Raw genomic sequence first — 15331 nt, 5'->3', positions numbered from 1 at the left:
CAGCCGCTCTGGTTTGGACGGACGGTGGCAGTGGCGGGGATCGACCACAGAGGGCGCTGCACGCACGGTAGGCTGGCCTCCGCGGCCTTCTCATCTTTTTGTCTGAGAACAGGATCCCTCTGCCGCTCTACAGTGTGTGCGATAGCCTCGGAGCCGCGTCCGTACCACACTGTCAAACCACTCCAAACGAATACAACCGCGACCAAAAAGCATTAATCGAACACGTCCCGCTATGGCGCGCCTTATCCGCCGGTAGGTCGCTCGTATTTGGGACTGTTGGTTCGGAACTTAGTCCGGGTTTGAATCGGGCTCGCTCGCTGTGTGCATCAGTCTTTATTAGCGAGCTGCCGCTCTTCTTGCTACCAGCTATTTCTTTAACTTTTTAAACACTCCGCTTCGCGAATGACTGAGCGCCGGCGGAGTATGGGATCGTTGGTGTCTTAGGAAGCAACCGAAGTGGGCTTTAACCGTTTTTGCATGCCAAAACAATGGCAAATTCGACGGGGAAAAATCTTCCAGATCAGCGAAGGAAGGGACAGGCTTTCCTGGACGAGCTGCGGCAATTTCACCAAAGCAGAGGGTGAGATCTCGGGCGCCTTTATATACACCAAATGCAACTTTCGGTTCACATCGAACCGCACTCTGACTTGCGCCGAAGTGTTATTGAGAGATATTCGTGCTCGTTTATCTCCCCAGATCGCCGTTCAAGAAGATTCCTATCGTGGGTGGAAAAGAGCTGGATCTGACCGCTCTCTATTACAGAGTCGTCTCTTTAGGTGGATTTGCTAAGGTGAGTGGGGAACCCAAAGTGGATATTTTTTCCCACCCCGCTCCGTGCGGCTTGTGGACCGCTCTGCGACTCCCGTGTGGGGCAGCTTGGGACGAGTGGATCCCCCCACCTCAAAGCAGACAGCCCGATAGTGGATCGGTGTTGGCCTTGTGCTAGTTTGCCATCTATTGCAATGTGCTGCCTTGTGTTGTTGTGCGCTTCCCATTGAGTGGCGAGCGCTGCGAGCCAGAGCGCACTCTGGAGCCACTCAAAATTAGCGGGCACGTTTAACATCGATTATCGCCACTCGGAAAAGCCCGAACCGTGCTGCCGGTCCCGCCTGCTCGGCGCTCCACTAGCCGGGGAAAGCCTTCTCTCTTTCCTCGCCATTTTCCTCGGCTTCATGGCTGCTCGCAAAATACAGGCCTCGTAGGCCCGCATAGTGAATACTGTCAACGGCACCGCACCGAACCCCGAATAAACGCCTTACCGACAACTAATGCATTCTCCCTCTCCGCGGGCACAGTTTGTTGGGAGTTTAGCGTCGTTTTCGTGTCAAGCTAGCGTTGGGGAAAGTCAACTTAGCCCGTTAGCCGTGTTGCTAACTAGCTTCAACTGAAAACGTTAAGTCTTCCAACACTTGTACACACACACGAATGTGTCAAATGTAAATAAATGCGTCGCGATGCACACATTTGCTGCATTCTCGTGTGTTTATTCGCGTCTTTATTTACACCGAGGTTAAACCGTATTTTACAAGGTTATCGATTTTCAACATTACTTATGGGGAGGGGGGAAAAACTGTAGATAGAAAACCAGATGGTTCCAATGTTGCCGCTCTCTCAAATTGCGTTTATGATATTTTGGCTTTCGTCTAACATCTCTTTTTTTTCTCTCCTTTGCAGGTGTCTGACAAAAACCAATGGAATGAACTCGGGGAAGAGTTTCATTTTCCGAGGAGTTGCTCCAACGCTGCATTCGCTTTAAAACAGTACTACCTTCGGTGAGTAGCAACTCTGTGCCTCCCAGGCAGCATGTGGGAAGTGTTTACAAGTGTTAGGATGCAATCAACAGGCGGTTTTCGTCTCCTCCATTTGTTTGGAATCGGCCGACTTTGTGTTGGGACTTCACGGAACCTTTTGGAGGAAAGAATAATGCATGCAGAGTTTTGGATTCCCTTTATAACGTGACCCTTTTTTTTGCTTTTTCCGCTATTGTTTTGGTTTCAAGCTGCAGCGCTCCGAGTCAGCTGCAAGTGATGGGGAGTCTGGCTCTTCGGAGAATCTTGAGCTTTCGTCATATCTAGTGTTAGTTCCTGTCATAAGCGGCGGTTTGTTAGAAAATCCACTTTAGCGACTATTTCTACACTGCAAAGGTGGCCAAGCTGACAGCTTCCCCCCCCCCCCCTCGTTTTGCGGTAGATGCTCTCAGTTCCTTTTAAGCGCCACAGATGGATCCCCGTCAGGTTTTATTGCCGAGACAAACGTCTTTTTTTTGGGGGGGGGGGGGGGGTCTGGTGTGAAGAGCAGAACATATAACTTGGCAGAAAGGCGGATGACAAGTCTGTCGTGGGAAGCCGTTGAAGTCGTAGGCTCGGTAAATATGCAGGATTCTACTTTTTGCATGCGCTGAACGGATCCGGCGCGGAGTTCCGGCGGTGTTTTTAAAATGACCGATTTGAAAGTTGGCTGACCACGGGAGGAAAGTCATTTCCCAAATGATTCGGAAAGACTCGGTGGTGCTGGTGAAATAGGGAGCAGCAAACGCAGGCTGACAGCTGAGGGGAGGCGGCATGCAGAATATATCACTCTGCGTGTCACAACAGCCGTTGGAACTAATTTGTTGATTTTTATCAAAGGGAGTTTGCCGCGGTGGATGTCGCAGGCGAGCGAGCGAGCGCCGCCGCGTTTTTGCTGACGGCGTGAAATCGCTTATTGGATGAAAGGGGAAATTATATTTTCCTCTTACCTTTTTCTTTTTTCTTAAATGTAATCGGCGCAGGGTGAAGGTTTCCCGTTGGCCTTCTTCCAGGTCGGAGGTCGGCCCACAGGAAGTTTTTTTGTGTTGTTTGCCAGCATCAAAAAGGATGGAAAGTATTTTCTATCTAAAAAAAAAAAAATATGAGAAAAGCTGGCGTTTTATCGGACGGGGTCGTTTCGGGTTCATCATCCAAATTAAAGAGCAAGAGACAGAAGAGCGATGTGGGAACCCCCCCCACCCCCTCCCCTCCCCGAATAAAATTTCCCACCAGAGCCGCTTGTTTTAAAGGCCTAATAAAAAGCTCATCCAAGCTGCAGAATAAGCGCCAGCCATGATTTTTTTAATGATTCTGTTTTTAAAAGTATTACTGTATAACATTGCAAATGCAAACTCTGCTATATGCTGGTTTTATTTGGACCAATCTGTTCTCTCCCCTGTGATTTTTCTTTTTCTTTTTTTTTTTTTCTACCCTGCAGCAGCTGCAGAGTAGCTCACCACTCTGAGAACTGATTTGGTTTGATGGCTCTGGCGAAAACTGTTATGGACATATTTCAGTTCACATGTCCTCGGTAATTCTTTTCGCATGATTATATTTTTTATTTTTTTTGGGAGGAGATTCAAGCAAGTTCCCCACCCTCGCGTCCAGATTTTTAGCAAAACTTCCCCTCAATCATCCAGACACACCTTCGTAAGAGAAACTTGACAAGTCAGGTGGCCCGAGCGTAACCTCAGTTTGCACTCGCCGCCGCTTCCTCGGCAAGAGCGCCCAGAGGGCAGCGACCGACTTCGAGGAACCGCTCGCTCTGTTGCTAGCTTAAACATGTCCATTGTTCGGCCTAGGTGGAGTATTTTCTTATGTAATGACCTCACATGTCTGAAGGAGCTTGTGAGGAATATGGGACAACACTTTTTTTTTTCTTCTCAGTGTAGAAGCCCTTAAAATGCACCGCATGATTTTTTTTGGGGGGGGAAAAAAGGACTTTGCATCAGCTTTTGGACCAACTTGCATCAGTTTTTTTAAGTCCATCTCCTCAGATTGTAGGTAGACTAGTTCTGGATAAAGACCAGACCCCGTCCGGCTAGTGGAGCTCAAGAGCAATCCATCACAGACAACCCGAGGGCTTTTAAGACTTTTGTATTTTGACCTGCCCGCCGGCTGTGTCAGCCACCACTGACAGCCTCATCTCTTCTTCTCGTCTCCTCGCCGGCCGGAAGATTGACGCATCTGCCTTGAACTCGACAGCGGAGCTCGGGTTGCCGCGTTTTGTTGCTACGGCTAAAATCACAAATCATCGGCGGAGAGTTTTTGTTCGGGGGGGCCGGAGCTTTTAATAAACAATCGCAATAAATTCGATGGCGGAAAACCGCCGTGGTGGAACAGCCACGCTGTCAAGGAGAAGGTCAGCTCTGTTGTGATTCAGCCCGGTTTCAAATCTGACTATGGAAGGCTAAGGAGCATTTTTAGAAAACGCATTTGTCAGCGTTTGCGCTTATGTCTGACAACATGCACCAGCTTTGGGCTCTAAAAAAAGAAAAAAAAATATCCCCCCCCAACCCTGACAACAATCACTGTTCCTTCCTCAGTGCTGCAGAGGAACTGGCATCGTTTTGAAAAGCCTTTTTAGATGCACGCTCGCTCCGATGCAGATGTTTGCAGCTGTGAAAAAATTTCAACGGTATTATTGCGCTGACCTTTCCATGCGTTATGCTCCTGTCATACATTATCAGTCGAAGCCGTGGCGGCTGCATTTCGAGCATCACTATTCGAGTCCTCGGAGGAATGTTTTTTTTATTTTCAGATCGATTACGGCCGTGGCGAATAGTGTCTTTCCAGTTTGACTCGTAGCTGTCAATCATCTATATTTGAAACCGTTACGCTTGAAGCTCATGCTGGGAGTATTGCCAAGAAGACTTTTTTTTTTTATTTTGCATGCCGTCATCCACCTCCAGCAGGGGGCAGTGCACCCAAACACACCAGGGGCAATAGGGCAATCAAACCCAGACTTTTTTTTGGTCGTTTTAATTTTTTGGGGGCAGGGAAACCAAGCAGGTGATTGTTACAAAAATACTTGTTTAAAAAAAAAAAAAAAGAAGTTAACTAGCTATATTTTTATGCTGCTGCTGTGCAACCAGGTGGTGGGAGCGTTTGTGTGCCCCCCCATTGTGCCACTTGACGATACCACAAAATCGTTCAAGAGTCTCGATGCACACCTCTCTGACGGAATCGAGGCGATACGATCTTCAGTCTCTCGGCCAAGCTTCCTGTTAGCCTCTTTGATCAGGAGCAAGGTGCGAAGCTCACGTTTCCTGTTTTTGACCCTTCACCCTAAATCATTCAAATCAGTGGAGTGGTAGCTTCAACCAAAATGTAGTGTGCACATCAAACACCTACAAGATTTTTCTGTCGTGCACTAGAAAGAGGTATGGAGACCCTCTCGGTTGAAAAAAAAAGAGGCTCCCACCCATGTATAGTCATTATCTGCTTTTGGCCAGACAGCGGTTGATGACGTTGCACCCTATCTCTCCCGCTCGCCTCGTTCCCTCCCTCCTTCCTCTCCACGAGCGGCCGTGTATTTATAGCCGAGCGTGTCACCCGGCAGCCAGCGGACGGGGGATTACCTCCACCGCGATGAACAAGCGAGGGCTTCATTCACTAACAGCCGCCGGCTGGCTCGCTCGGTGACTCGCGGCCACACGCTCACCGTGGAGGTATTCCGTGCGGCTTGCTATGACCCAAGACGTGTTTTGCCTTATCGCCGGGGAAGGATTTGCCAATTGCATTTGTTGCGTGAAATTGGAAAGGGTGTTGAGATTTATTCATTTATTTATCGAGTGTCTCATTTCAGTCCCGTCCATGTTTGCAGATTGTTTTATGAAACGTTGACGTGATAAAGCCGCAGACTTGTTTGTGTTCATTTATTGTAATCTGATTTATGAATTTGTGATTTATGTTTACACTTGTTTGGTGAAATTTTGTCATAGTGAACATTTAAAAGACTGCAAGTCAGAGCTAGTTTAAATTATTAATCATTTTGCTGGGTGTGAATATTCACATTTTTTTTAAAAAATCCTGTCTAGGTTAGTTTTTTATTATTATTATTTTTATATTAGATTATTATTATTTTTTTAATCTTATTTATTTGTTTTAATCTTTTTCCTCCCTCCCTTAGCCACTCAGGCTCGGAGTGCAACAGGGTACGCTTCTCTGACCACTTTCTTTTTTGTGCGCAGATACTTGGAAAAGTATGAGCGGGTCCACCACTTTGGCGAGGACGATGACGAAGCGCAGCCGGGGAACACCAAGACCTTTCTTCCAGTTGGCGCCATTCCCACGTCTTACAACTACCAGCAGCATGTTGTCTCAGGTAAGCCCGACGCACTCTCAAGAGGGTTTTCCCCTTTTCCATGCTTAGCAAGCTAAGTCGAGCTTAGCGTCCGTCACTGGGCTAGCGTGGTATTTTATGCATCAGGTAGCTGGATTAAAAATCTCATTTGTGTGTGAACAAACTTGAAAAAAAAGGTTAATCCTCACTTTTATTTTTTTCTCTCAGAAGCAGGGAAAAAGATGCAACTGAAAAAATAGAACATATTTCCAACTAACAGCCATTTTAATTTCTACACAGCAATGTCTTTTTTTTCTTCTCCTCCAGGTGTTTTTAAAAAAAAGAGGTGTCGGATGTCAGTGTGACAGTTGACCCACTTTTTTTTTTTTTTTTTTTTTTGCTGCCATTGCGTTAAACCACAAATGACAGTCTCACAAACGGATTTCTATTTTGGTCGTAGCCCCCGCGGCAGCTTTGCTAGAACCTTGTCGTACAGTCCCTCTTTTGTCCCGACCCCCGATGCAGGTGCTCGGGTCGGACTGGCAAGTCGCAGAAATTGAATGGAGCGCTTGTAACCGTAAAAGGAACTCCGATGATTTACATTAACAGTTAAAGCCTGCCTCCCATTCAGCTCCTCTCGATCAAAATATTTTTATTTTTTTTTTCCCCTCCCCGCGCCAACGATTGCCATCCCTGGCACGTTTGCTCGAATGTAAATCGAGAAAAAGGCTTTCTTTGAAGCCGAGGCTGCTAAATAATAACCGCTGATAAAATCTCGCCCTCTGTTGATAATATGTAAATGCACAAAGTCGACTCGATCGGTTCCTTTAGATGTCCTCTGCGGCTTAAAGGAAAAAAAAAAACGGGGGGGGGCTCGACTGCATTTTGTTTGCCGCTTCGAAACTTGCCGACCTGTGAACTTTTATTTTTTGTTGTTGTTGAAAGGGGTAATATTAAACTTGGATCAGGAAAGTAACTGGGAACTTTTCTCCTCAGACTATCTTCGCCAAAGCTACGGGCTGTCTACTGAATTTATCCCGCCGTGCGACTACAACAAACTGGTGCTGTCTCTCCTGTCGGGCCTGCCCAACGAAGTGGACTTTGCCGTCAACGTTTGCACTCTGCTCTCCAACGAGAGCAAGCACGCCATGCAGCTGGACAAGGACCCCAAATTGGTCACCTTGCTACTGGCCCACACCGGCGTCTTCGACGACTGTACGTCAGCAACTCGGTCGGATGTGGAGAAAGAAATCTGTGTTCACCTCCTGCTCTCTTTTTGTAGCGCTAGGCAGCTTCTCCGGGGTTTTTGGTACCGACTGGAAGGCGAAAACGTCCCGGGATTTTATCAGGGTAATGATTTGGCATGTTTAATAATTAAAAAAAAAAAATCCACACATTATTGGTGGGCTAACGCTTTTTTTTTCTCAGTTTTGGAAAGAGGTGGTGCAGGATGCCGAAGTCAGGGAGCTGATCTGGGACAAGAGCAGTACAGCACAAGGTAACCGATTAATCGGGTGAAATTATATTTGGCGTGAAAGCGTAACCATGGCAACATGTTTCCCGTCCCTTTTTGTTCAGATGGTACTTCAGTGGCGGAGCGTTGGCAGAGCCTCTTCCACCCGCCGCGGAACCTGGGCATCAGCGACATGGAGGCCCAGCGGGTGCTGCAGGTGGCCGTCATCCTGCGAAACCTCTCCTTCGAGGAGGCCAACGTGAAGCTGCTGGCGGCCAACCGAACGTGCCTGCGCTTCCTTCTGCTCTGCGCCCACTGTAACCTCATCTCGCTCCGACAACTCGGGCTGGACACGTTGGGCAACGTGGCCGCCGAGGTGAGGCGATTGGTCACGTTCTCGCGTGCGGTCAAGGAGAAACGCTCGGCAAACTATTATTTCGACACCTTCCCGAGGCCTTAGTGAATGATTTATGTATGTTAATTTACTGCTGTGCGGGGAAGGAACTCCTCATCAAAGTGCTATTTCTAGAAAATGTATGCAAAGAGCCCTGGATGCAATCAGAGCTTTGTCGCCAGGAACTCTAGGGGCACTTTCCCCATCCGCTTTTAAAAGCACGCTGCTCATTTGTTCGAGACGACATCGAGCGTCAATGAATGCTAATGAAAGCAAATGCTGCTTTATGGAAAACATTTGAGCTCTTGCTGATTTTTCTTTTTTCTTTTTTTTTTCGCCTCACAGCTCCAGCTCGACCCAGTTGACTTTCGGATGACCCATTTGATCTTTCACACCATCACCAAATGCTTAATGTCCAGAGACAGGTTCCTCAAAATGAGAGGTGCGCTTTTGCTCTTCTATAATAAATCTATTTTATTATTATGAATATCTTGTATGGAATGTGGTCTCCTTTTTTTTGTCGTGTAGCCATGGAGATCCTGGGCAACCTGAGCAAAGCGGAGGACAACGGCGTGCTCATCTGTGAGTATGTGGACCAGGACTCGTACAGGGAGGTAATGGTCCTCCTCACCCTGCCTGACCTCATGCTCCTCATGGCCTCGTTGGAGGTGCTCTACCTGTTGGCTCAGCTTGGGGAGGTTCCCTGCAGCAAGATTGCCTCTGTGGACCGTAGCATAGGTAAGGCAGCGGATGACGGCGGAAAATTCCGAAATGTAACTCGCGTTTCCTCTCCGCAGACCTGCTGGTGAGGTTAGTCTCTGTGGACCTTCATACGTTTGGACCCGATGCCCTAACGGCGGTGCGGTTAATCGAGCATCAGGCCAATACAGAACAGGCTACCGAAGTTCGACCGCAGCTGGTCGAGCAGGCGGCGCAAGGAGCCACAGCCACGAGTGAGTGTCCTTCACACACACACCAACCATGACAGTTCAAATCAACGTAAAATATGGACTATTTATTTGAGTGTTACTCATTAAAGTCCAGATGCCGGCATGCAAGAGGAATTTCGGTGCGCAATAATTAAAAAAAATAATTTATGTCGGAGCTTGATGAGATTTGTGATAATCTGATTTCAAAATCATGCAGATTGAATTCTTTCCAGTTTATCAAGGAGTTGACTGTTTTATTTTCCCCCCCCCCATAAATAATTTTTTGCAACGTTTGCCAAGTTTTCCGGCGACTCCTAAAAAGAGCAACTTGGTTGCGTCACAAACTAATGTAGTCATTCGTTTATGTGACATCTAGTGGACAGATTTGGGAAATAAAAATGTTTGTAGTTTAACTGAATCAGCACACCGACGATATGTTTTTATGACTCGAGCGTAAACATTTGGACCGCTTTGTTTTTCTGCTCTTCAGCCGCACGGGCTCCGGTTCAGTCCGCACAGACGCCACCTGGCATAGTTGAACTCGATGGAGAGAAATTTACATTGCAATGGTAAGCCATCTTCACAATTACTACACTGTTTATAATAATTGTTTTTTAAGCCCGAAATGTCTTTTTTTTTTTTTTTAACAGGCTAAATGCACACTTTGAGACAAACACTGAGGGCTCGGTGTCAAGGTCAGATATGTACTCGGAGTACCTTTCCACGTGCAGCAAAATGGGTCGAAGTAACATCTTGAACTCGGCCGGCTTCCTCAAATGTCTGCGGTCAGTCTTATTTACTGCCCTAAGATGAGGGGGGGGGAGAGTGAAATGTTCCACCTAGTTTTTTACCTTCCCCGTTACAGGACGGTGTTCCCCAATCACACGATGCGGCGGCAGGACGAGTCCAAATCCAACGGGCCGGTTCACATCCTCCTGGTGGGGATAAGGCGGAGGTCAATACCGCTGCCCGTCCAGCTGTACTACCAGCAGGCGGCAGGTGGAGCGCCCTCTCCTGCAGTTCGGAGCGAAGCCCCTGCCGACCCCCAGGCGCCACCTCCAGGTAGAACTTTATTTAGTTGATAAAGGTAGAATTGGAGTTGGAAATGAGGAAAAACGAACTCGTTTATGTTTTGTGTTAGGGACACCTCCTGGGAATCCACCCCAGCTAAGCCGGCCGCCAGGCCTGAGCGTAGGTGGGGCCGCGCCGTCTGGGACCGCCATTGCGAAGGAGACCCCCAGTGCAAGCCACCCAGCTGTTCCCCATCATTCGGTGGCCCCGCACTCGCCTCTGCAGTTACCAGCAAACACTCAGGCAGCGGCGCAGCAAGTTAGGTCCGGTCCAGTTGTCCAGATTCCGACATCTGCCCCGGCTTCCCAGAACCACAGCCCGCAAAACGTCGCGGCTTCACCCGCGCTTCAGCAGCACTCCCCCATGCTCCCCACCGGGACGCCAGTCACGCTTTTTCAACAGGTACCCCAAGGTCACATACTCACGGCGAGGGTGCAAGGCGTCTGCCCCCCAATTTCCCAGCACCCGCCGCTCGCCCCGACGCCGCCTCCGCCCACGTCACAGGGAGCCTCGCCCCACGTAGACCCTCAATGCGGGGTGTCTTCATCCGCGACCGCCTCTTCCATCCAAGCGGCGTCAAGTAATCCGGCGGCGTCCGCTTCCACGAGCTCCCGTGTCACATTTCAGAATATCGCCCCCAAACCAGCGCCAAGCCAGTCCACTGGGCCAGCAGCCACGATAGCCAACCAGCAGACACAGGCGCAGAGTGTGGTCATAGTCGGTCCCGGTCCTCAACCAAGCCAAGCCTACACGCCGGCCATACACCAAATTGTTCTCGCCAACCCTGCCGCCATTCCCGGTGCCCAGTCCATTCAAATAGCCGGGCAGTCCGGCGCCCCTTCCAACCCGTGCCCGGCTCCCGCGAACCCCCAAGTCCATCCCAACCAAGCAGTCAGCCACGCACTGTCCATCAAACGACATCAGCAAATGATTCCGCAAGCTCCTCCCTCGCAGCCTACCTCCTCCGAGTCCAGCTTAATCAAACAGCTTCTGCTTCCAAAGCGAGGGCCTTCCACGCCGGGCGGAAAGCTCATCCTTCCCGCGCCGCAGGTGCCCCCTCCCAACAGCACCAGTTCGCAGGTCATCTACCAGACGGCCTACAACCCCCAGGTGCCCCCTCCCCAGCCGCAGCAACTCAACGTGCAGCTGGTTCCCAGTCAGGTCCAGCTCTTGCCTGGCCAGATCATCTCGACGAGTAGTCCGGCCGCAATCATCCAGGCCCCCATGGCGACTGGACAAGTCACTTTTACTGTGGTCCCGAACACTGGCTTTAACACCGTGGCCGCCGTCAGCCACGGCGCCGTGGCCCCGAGCGTCCCGTCGCCGCCGTTCTCGACGGGGACGGCGTCGCAGCAAGCTCCCGCCGTTCCTCCGCCGCCGGCTCCGCTCAGAGGCGACAAGATCATTTGTCAAAAGGAGGAGGAGGCCAAGGACGCCACCGGCTTGCACATCCACGAGCGGAAAATCGAGGTGATGGAGAACTCCTCCGTGCCCGACGGGAAAACCAGTAACGGGGACGTCGGGGTCGGCGCCAAGCTGCTAAACGGTCGCAAGTGCATGGAGTCTAGTCTACCTCCATACCACTCAGGGAACAGTCAGGGGACGCTAAACGGTCCGGCAGCGGAGAGTTCCCCCGCCAATGGGAAGCAGGCCCTCTCCCCCGGCCCCGACGCCGCCCCGGAGGGCAACCCCGATCCTAAAAGGACGCTGGTCAACGGGGTGTGCGACGTGGACCGGGGCGAAGGCGGCGTCATTAGCAAAAACATTCCAAATCACATTGCTTCCAAGCAGTACTTGGGGAACGGGGATGTGGGCCCCGCCGAGAAGAGTCCCCCTGCTCCCAGTCCTCCCCTCCAGCAGGACACTGCCAAAGCCCAGCAGGGAGAGCGCCTGGCCAATGGACCTCAGGCGATCGGCCCCAGGCCGCCCTCGGAATTAACAAACGGACCTTTAGGGCCTGGCCACGCCGTGCCCGCGCTAAGGCAGCAACTGCTCCCCAATTCCACCCCCACCCAGAGCACGTCGGCCCCCCCTGCCAACGGCGTCGCCTCGGAAGCCCGGGGCGTCAAGAGGCCGGCCGACAGCGAGGATCGCGCCGCGTCCTCGGGGATCCCCAACAAAGTGGGAGTGCGGATAATCACCATCAGCGACCCCAACAACGCGGGCAGCAGCTCCACCATGGTGGCCGTGCCGGCGGGAACCGACCCGAGCACCGTAGCCAAAGTAGCAATCGAGAACGCCAGTCAGCAGAGGAACTGCTCGCCCACGCAGGCAGCTGGCACAACGGTGAGTCACGTTGCCGCCATTATTTATCATCGGAGTGTGTTTTCCCGATCGTCGCTACGACGTGGAGGTTAAGAAGGTGCGGCCAGTTCAGACCATTTGGCTCTCACTGATACAAACCTCCTTACAACAAAGCTGCCGAGAGAACAACCGAGGCCTCCAGGGAGCGCTTCGGTTACATCTCGGCATACAAAATGGCATCTTTAAAAAAGTTAACAGGATAGCTCTCGATTATATTTTGACAATCCTCATTTCTTCTATAGCTTACCCCGTCTCCGCCCCCCGCCACCCAACCTGCAGACAGCAACGCCCCCCAGCAAGCCCCCACGGCGCCGCCCGAGCCAAGCAGGAAACCGGGGCAGAACTTCAAATGTCTTTGGCAATCCTGTAAACGGTAAGATGGGCAATCCCTCTTTTCTACAATCGGATTGCTCACGATGTCGTTTCCGCTCGTAGGTGGTTCGAGACTCCATCCCGAGTGTTTTACCACGCCGCGACGCAACATGGCGGAAAGGACGTGTACGCGGGCCAATGTCAGTGGGAAGGATGCGATCCTTTCCCGCGGCAGAGACTGTCGTTCATTACGCATCTACAGGTACCAGCGCCGAATTGCATCCTGGGATTTGTGACGGGGAACTTACAGTTTGGTTCCGTGAACTCGCTTTCAGGATAAACACTGTTCTCGGGAAGCTTTGCTAGCTGGACTCAAACTGGAGGAGCAGCAAGCGCAGAGCCCCAACCCAACTTCTTCCCAGTACGTGTCATTTTTAACGTACCGGGATGAGAATTATTTTCAGCCCTAACTTGTTAACGTGTGCTTTGAAAGGACGCCGCCGCCAGCGGCGACAGGCAGTACTCCGGCGGCGCGACCGCCGAAAGCAATCGTCAATCATCCCAGCGCAGCTCTCATGGCCCTCCGTAGAGGTTCTCGAAATTTGGTCTTCAGGGACTTCACGGTGAGCATCTCGAGCAAACGTTGGGAAAGAAGGGATGATTTAAATGTTCCCCTGCCCTCATCAGGACGAGAAGGAGGGACCAGTTACCAAACACATCCGACTAACTGCTGCCTTAACGTTAAAGAACATCGCCAAGCACTCGGACTGTGGTCGCATGTAAGTATGGAGGAAATAAACAGAAAAATGTTTCTCTGCGAGAATCTGACAATAATCCCGAATTTTCAGGCTGGTAAAGAAGCACGAGGCGCACCTCTCCGTGCTGGCACTAAGTAACATGGAGGTTTCCACCACGCTCGCCAAATGCCTTTATGAACTGACACGTTCGCTCCAGGCCTAACTAACGCCAAAAGGACAACCTCTAGAAACTCCTCCGTCATCCTCACGCGCCCACCGAGGCGAGAGGAGGAAAGACGCCGCCGGTGAGCTGTAGCGAGGAAGCGGAAGCGCAGGAATCCGGACTGAAGAACCTCCGCCTGCTGCCCAGCTCCGCCCCCTTTCTTCCCCCCCCCCCCCCCCCCCCCCCCCCCCCGCAGCTCCTTCAACCTGTGTTTGAAAGCCCACCACGTACCCCTCGTCCACACACTCAACAAACTGCCACGGGGTCTTCCACCAGCTGCCCTTCACAGGGAGCTTTTTCCAACCGCTTCCCCGAGGGACTCCGCCGACGACCCGCCTCCACCCCCCCAAAAAAAAAAAAGAGCACCAAACACGAGCACATTTTGTCGATTCTTTTTTTTTCGCCCCACGAACTGACGAGCGAATTCCGACTGAATGAAGACCACCGTTTTTATTTCAAGGGGGGCGGGGTTTGGAAGCCGTTCCACAGGGTTAGAATCGGAGGACTCGACAGGCAACTAGCGCAGACTTCTTTTGTTTTTCTTTGGAACTTGGTAGCTTGGTTTTTCTTACTTGAGTCGATTATATTTTCACCTATTTATTATTGAAAGAAATGACATGACATTAGAATTAATGAAAAGAAAAAAAATCTTGTAAATATCTTGTGAATATATATAAAGAAGATCCTCTCTCATGATGATGCAGCCACTGGAGAACTTGCTCTGTGGTGTTAATAGAAGCATTACTTTGGTAGGATTGAATAAAGTAGTATGTTTTGTTTGCATTTTTTTTTTTATGATCCCTGGTCACTTGTATCTAATGTGATTCTATACTCAGCAGTGTATGAATGTACTTAAAACCCTGTAAATACTTCTGCAAAGGTACTGATGCTGTAAAGCTTAGGGAGAGGGGGGGGGAAACAGTTTTTTGTGGAACTGTGACATTTTGTATTATAATACCTTGTAGAACTCATTTTGCTGGCTGAAAGAGTATGGAATAATATATCATGTCATTTTGTAGAAGAAAAAAAAAATACTGAAGGTATTTTCCCCTTTCTGTTTCTTCACACCTGACCCCGCAATGCTCGCATACACACAAACACACACACAAAACAAATGACATATATCTATCCACTGTAAGCGTTTTGTCATTGTACGGGCACGGTGCGCCTACCAAAATTTTTTGGTATTTGTAAATTGGTTTAAATACATGGAGTTTTTATACAGGTTTTCTCCTGTGTTCTTTGCTTTACGTGCAGGTATGATATTTTCTTCACTACTTTTTTCTATCTTAATATAGTGTGGAGTTTTATTGTACTATTTTTTCATTCTTAATACCATGCCACATTCCGGCTCACGTCCTCAAGACTGTCCTCTCTACCGTGTGTTGTGTACCATTTATGACTGCCTGTCCTATTAGCATCTGAGCGGGGTGGGGGGGGCGGGAGGGGGGCACGACCCAACTATCCTCATTTCTGCCGTGTCTGTAGGATGTGTGACTAAAAATAGACCTAACAGTCTGTTAGAGATTGGCTTTATTTACTTTGGTGACTGTTTATAGTTTTTAAATAAAAACACTGAACATTTTTCATTTTTTTCTCTTTTCTTCTGTGATGAATTATATACATTATTTGCAATGAAAAATGTACTACGGTGCATCACAACTTCTAAGTGAATGTTGTTTTTAAATTTAAAAATAGATTATTTAACTCCTAACACGTGATTTTCTTTCGCATTGTCCCTGTAATGACTTCACGGCCTAATTCTTGCATCGCCATGAATGCAAAGAGCATAATTACAATTGAAAATATTTAATCAAATTAAATACTAAGATTAAT

The 15331-nt window shown here is 49.7% G+C and overlaps 1 protein-coding gene across 1 annotated transcript; it reads left to right on the top strand.

Annotated features, from left to right (window-relative positions):
* The first annotated feature begins 39 nt into the window (after nt 1-39).
* Nucleotides 40-15080, top strand: arid2 (AT-rich interactive domain 2). The gene is made up of 21 exons (XM_061268873.1): nt 40-580; nt 697-790; nt 1675-1772; nt 5981-6114; nt 7069-7287; nt 7355-7422; nt 7501-7570; nt 7651-7901; nt 8265-8361; nt 8448-8657; nt 8717-8872; nt 9339-9417; nt 9499-9633; nt 9714-9910; nt 9990-12205; nt 12466-12596; nt 12659-12797; nt 12871-12956; nt 13029-13158; nt 13223-13314; nt 13384-15080. The coding sequence occupies exons 1-21, from the start codon at nt 489-491 to the stop codon at nt 13493-13495; spliced, it is 4806 nt and encodes a 1601-aa protein (XP_061124857.1). The 5' UTR covers nt 40-488; the 3' UTR covers nt 13496-15080.
* The last annotated feature ends 251 nt before the right edge of the window (nt 15081-15331 follow it).

Source organism: Syngnathus typhle, linkage group LG21 (assembly GCF_033458585.1).
Source record: "Syngnathus typhle isolate RoL2023-S1 ecotype Sweden linkage group LG21, RoL_Styp_1.0, whole genome shotgun sequence".
NCBI lineage: Eukaryota > Metazoa > Chordata > Actinopteri > Syngnathiformes > Syngnathidae > Syngnathus > Syngnathus typhle.
The sequence above is the reverse complement of the archived record's forward strand: the minus strand, read 5'-3'. Positions and strand labels throughout refer to the sequence as shown.

What these genes read in the sequence shown, in the direction of transcription:
- arid2 (XM_061268873.1), top strand. Translation starts at nt 489, where the DNA reads ATGGCAAATTCGACGGGGAAAAATCTTCCAGATCAGCGAAGGAAGGGA. An exon ending in GCAAGGAGCCACAGCCACGA is followed by an intron (nt 8,873 to 9,338) that starts GTGAGTGTCCTT and finishes TCTGCTCTTCAG; the next exon opens with CCGCACGGGCTCCGGTTCAG. An exon ending in TGGTCTTCAGGGACTTCACG is followed by an intron (nt 13,159 to 13,222) that starts GTGAGCATCTCG and finishes TGCCCTCATCAG; the next exon opens with GACGAGAAGGAGGGACCAGT.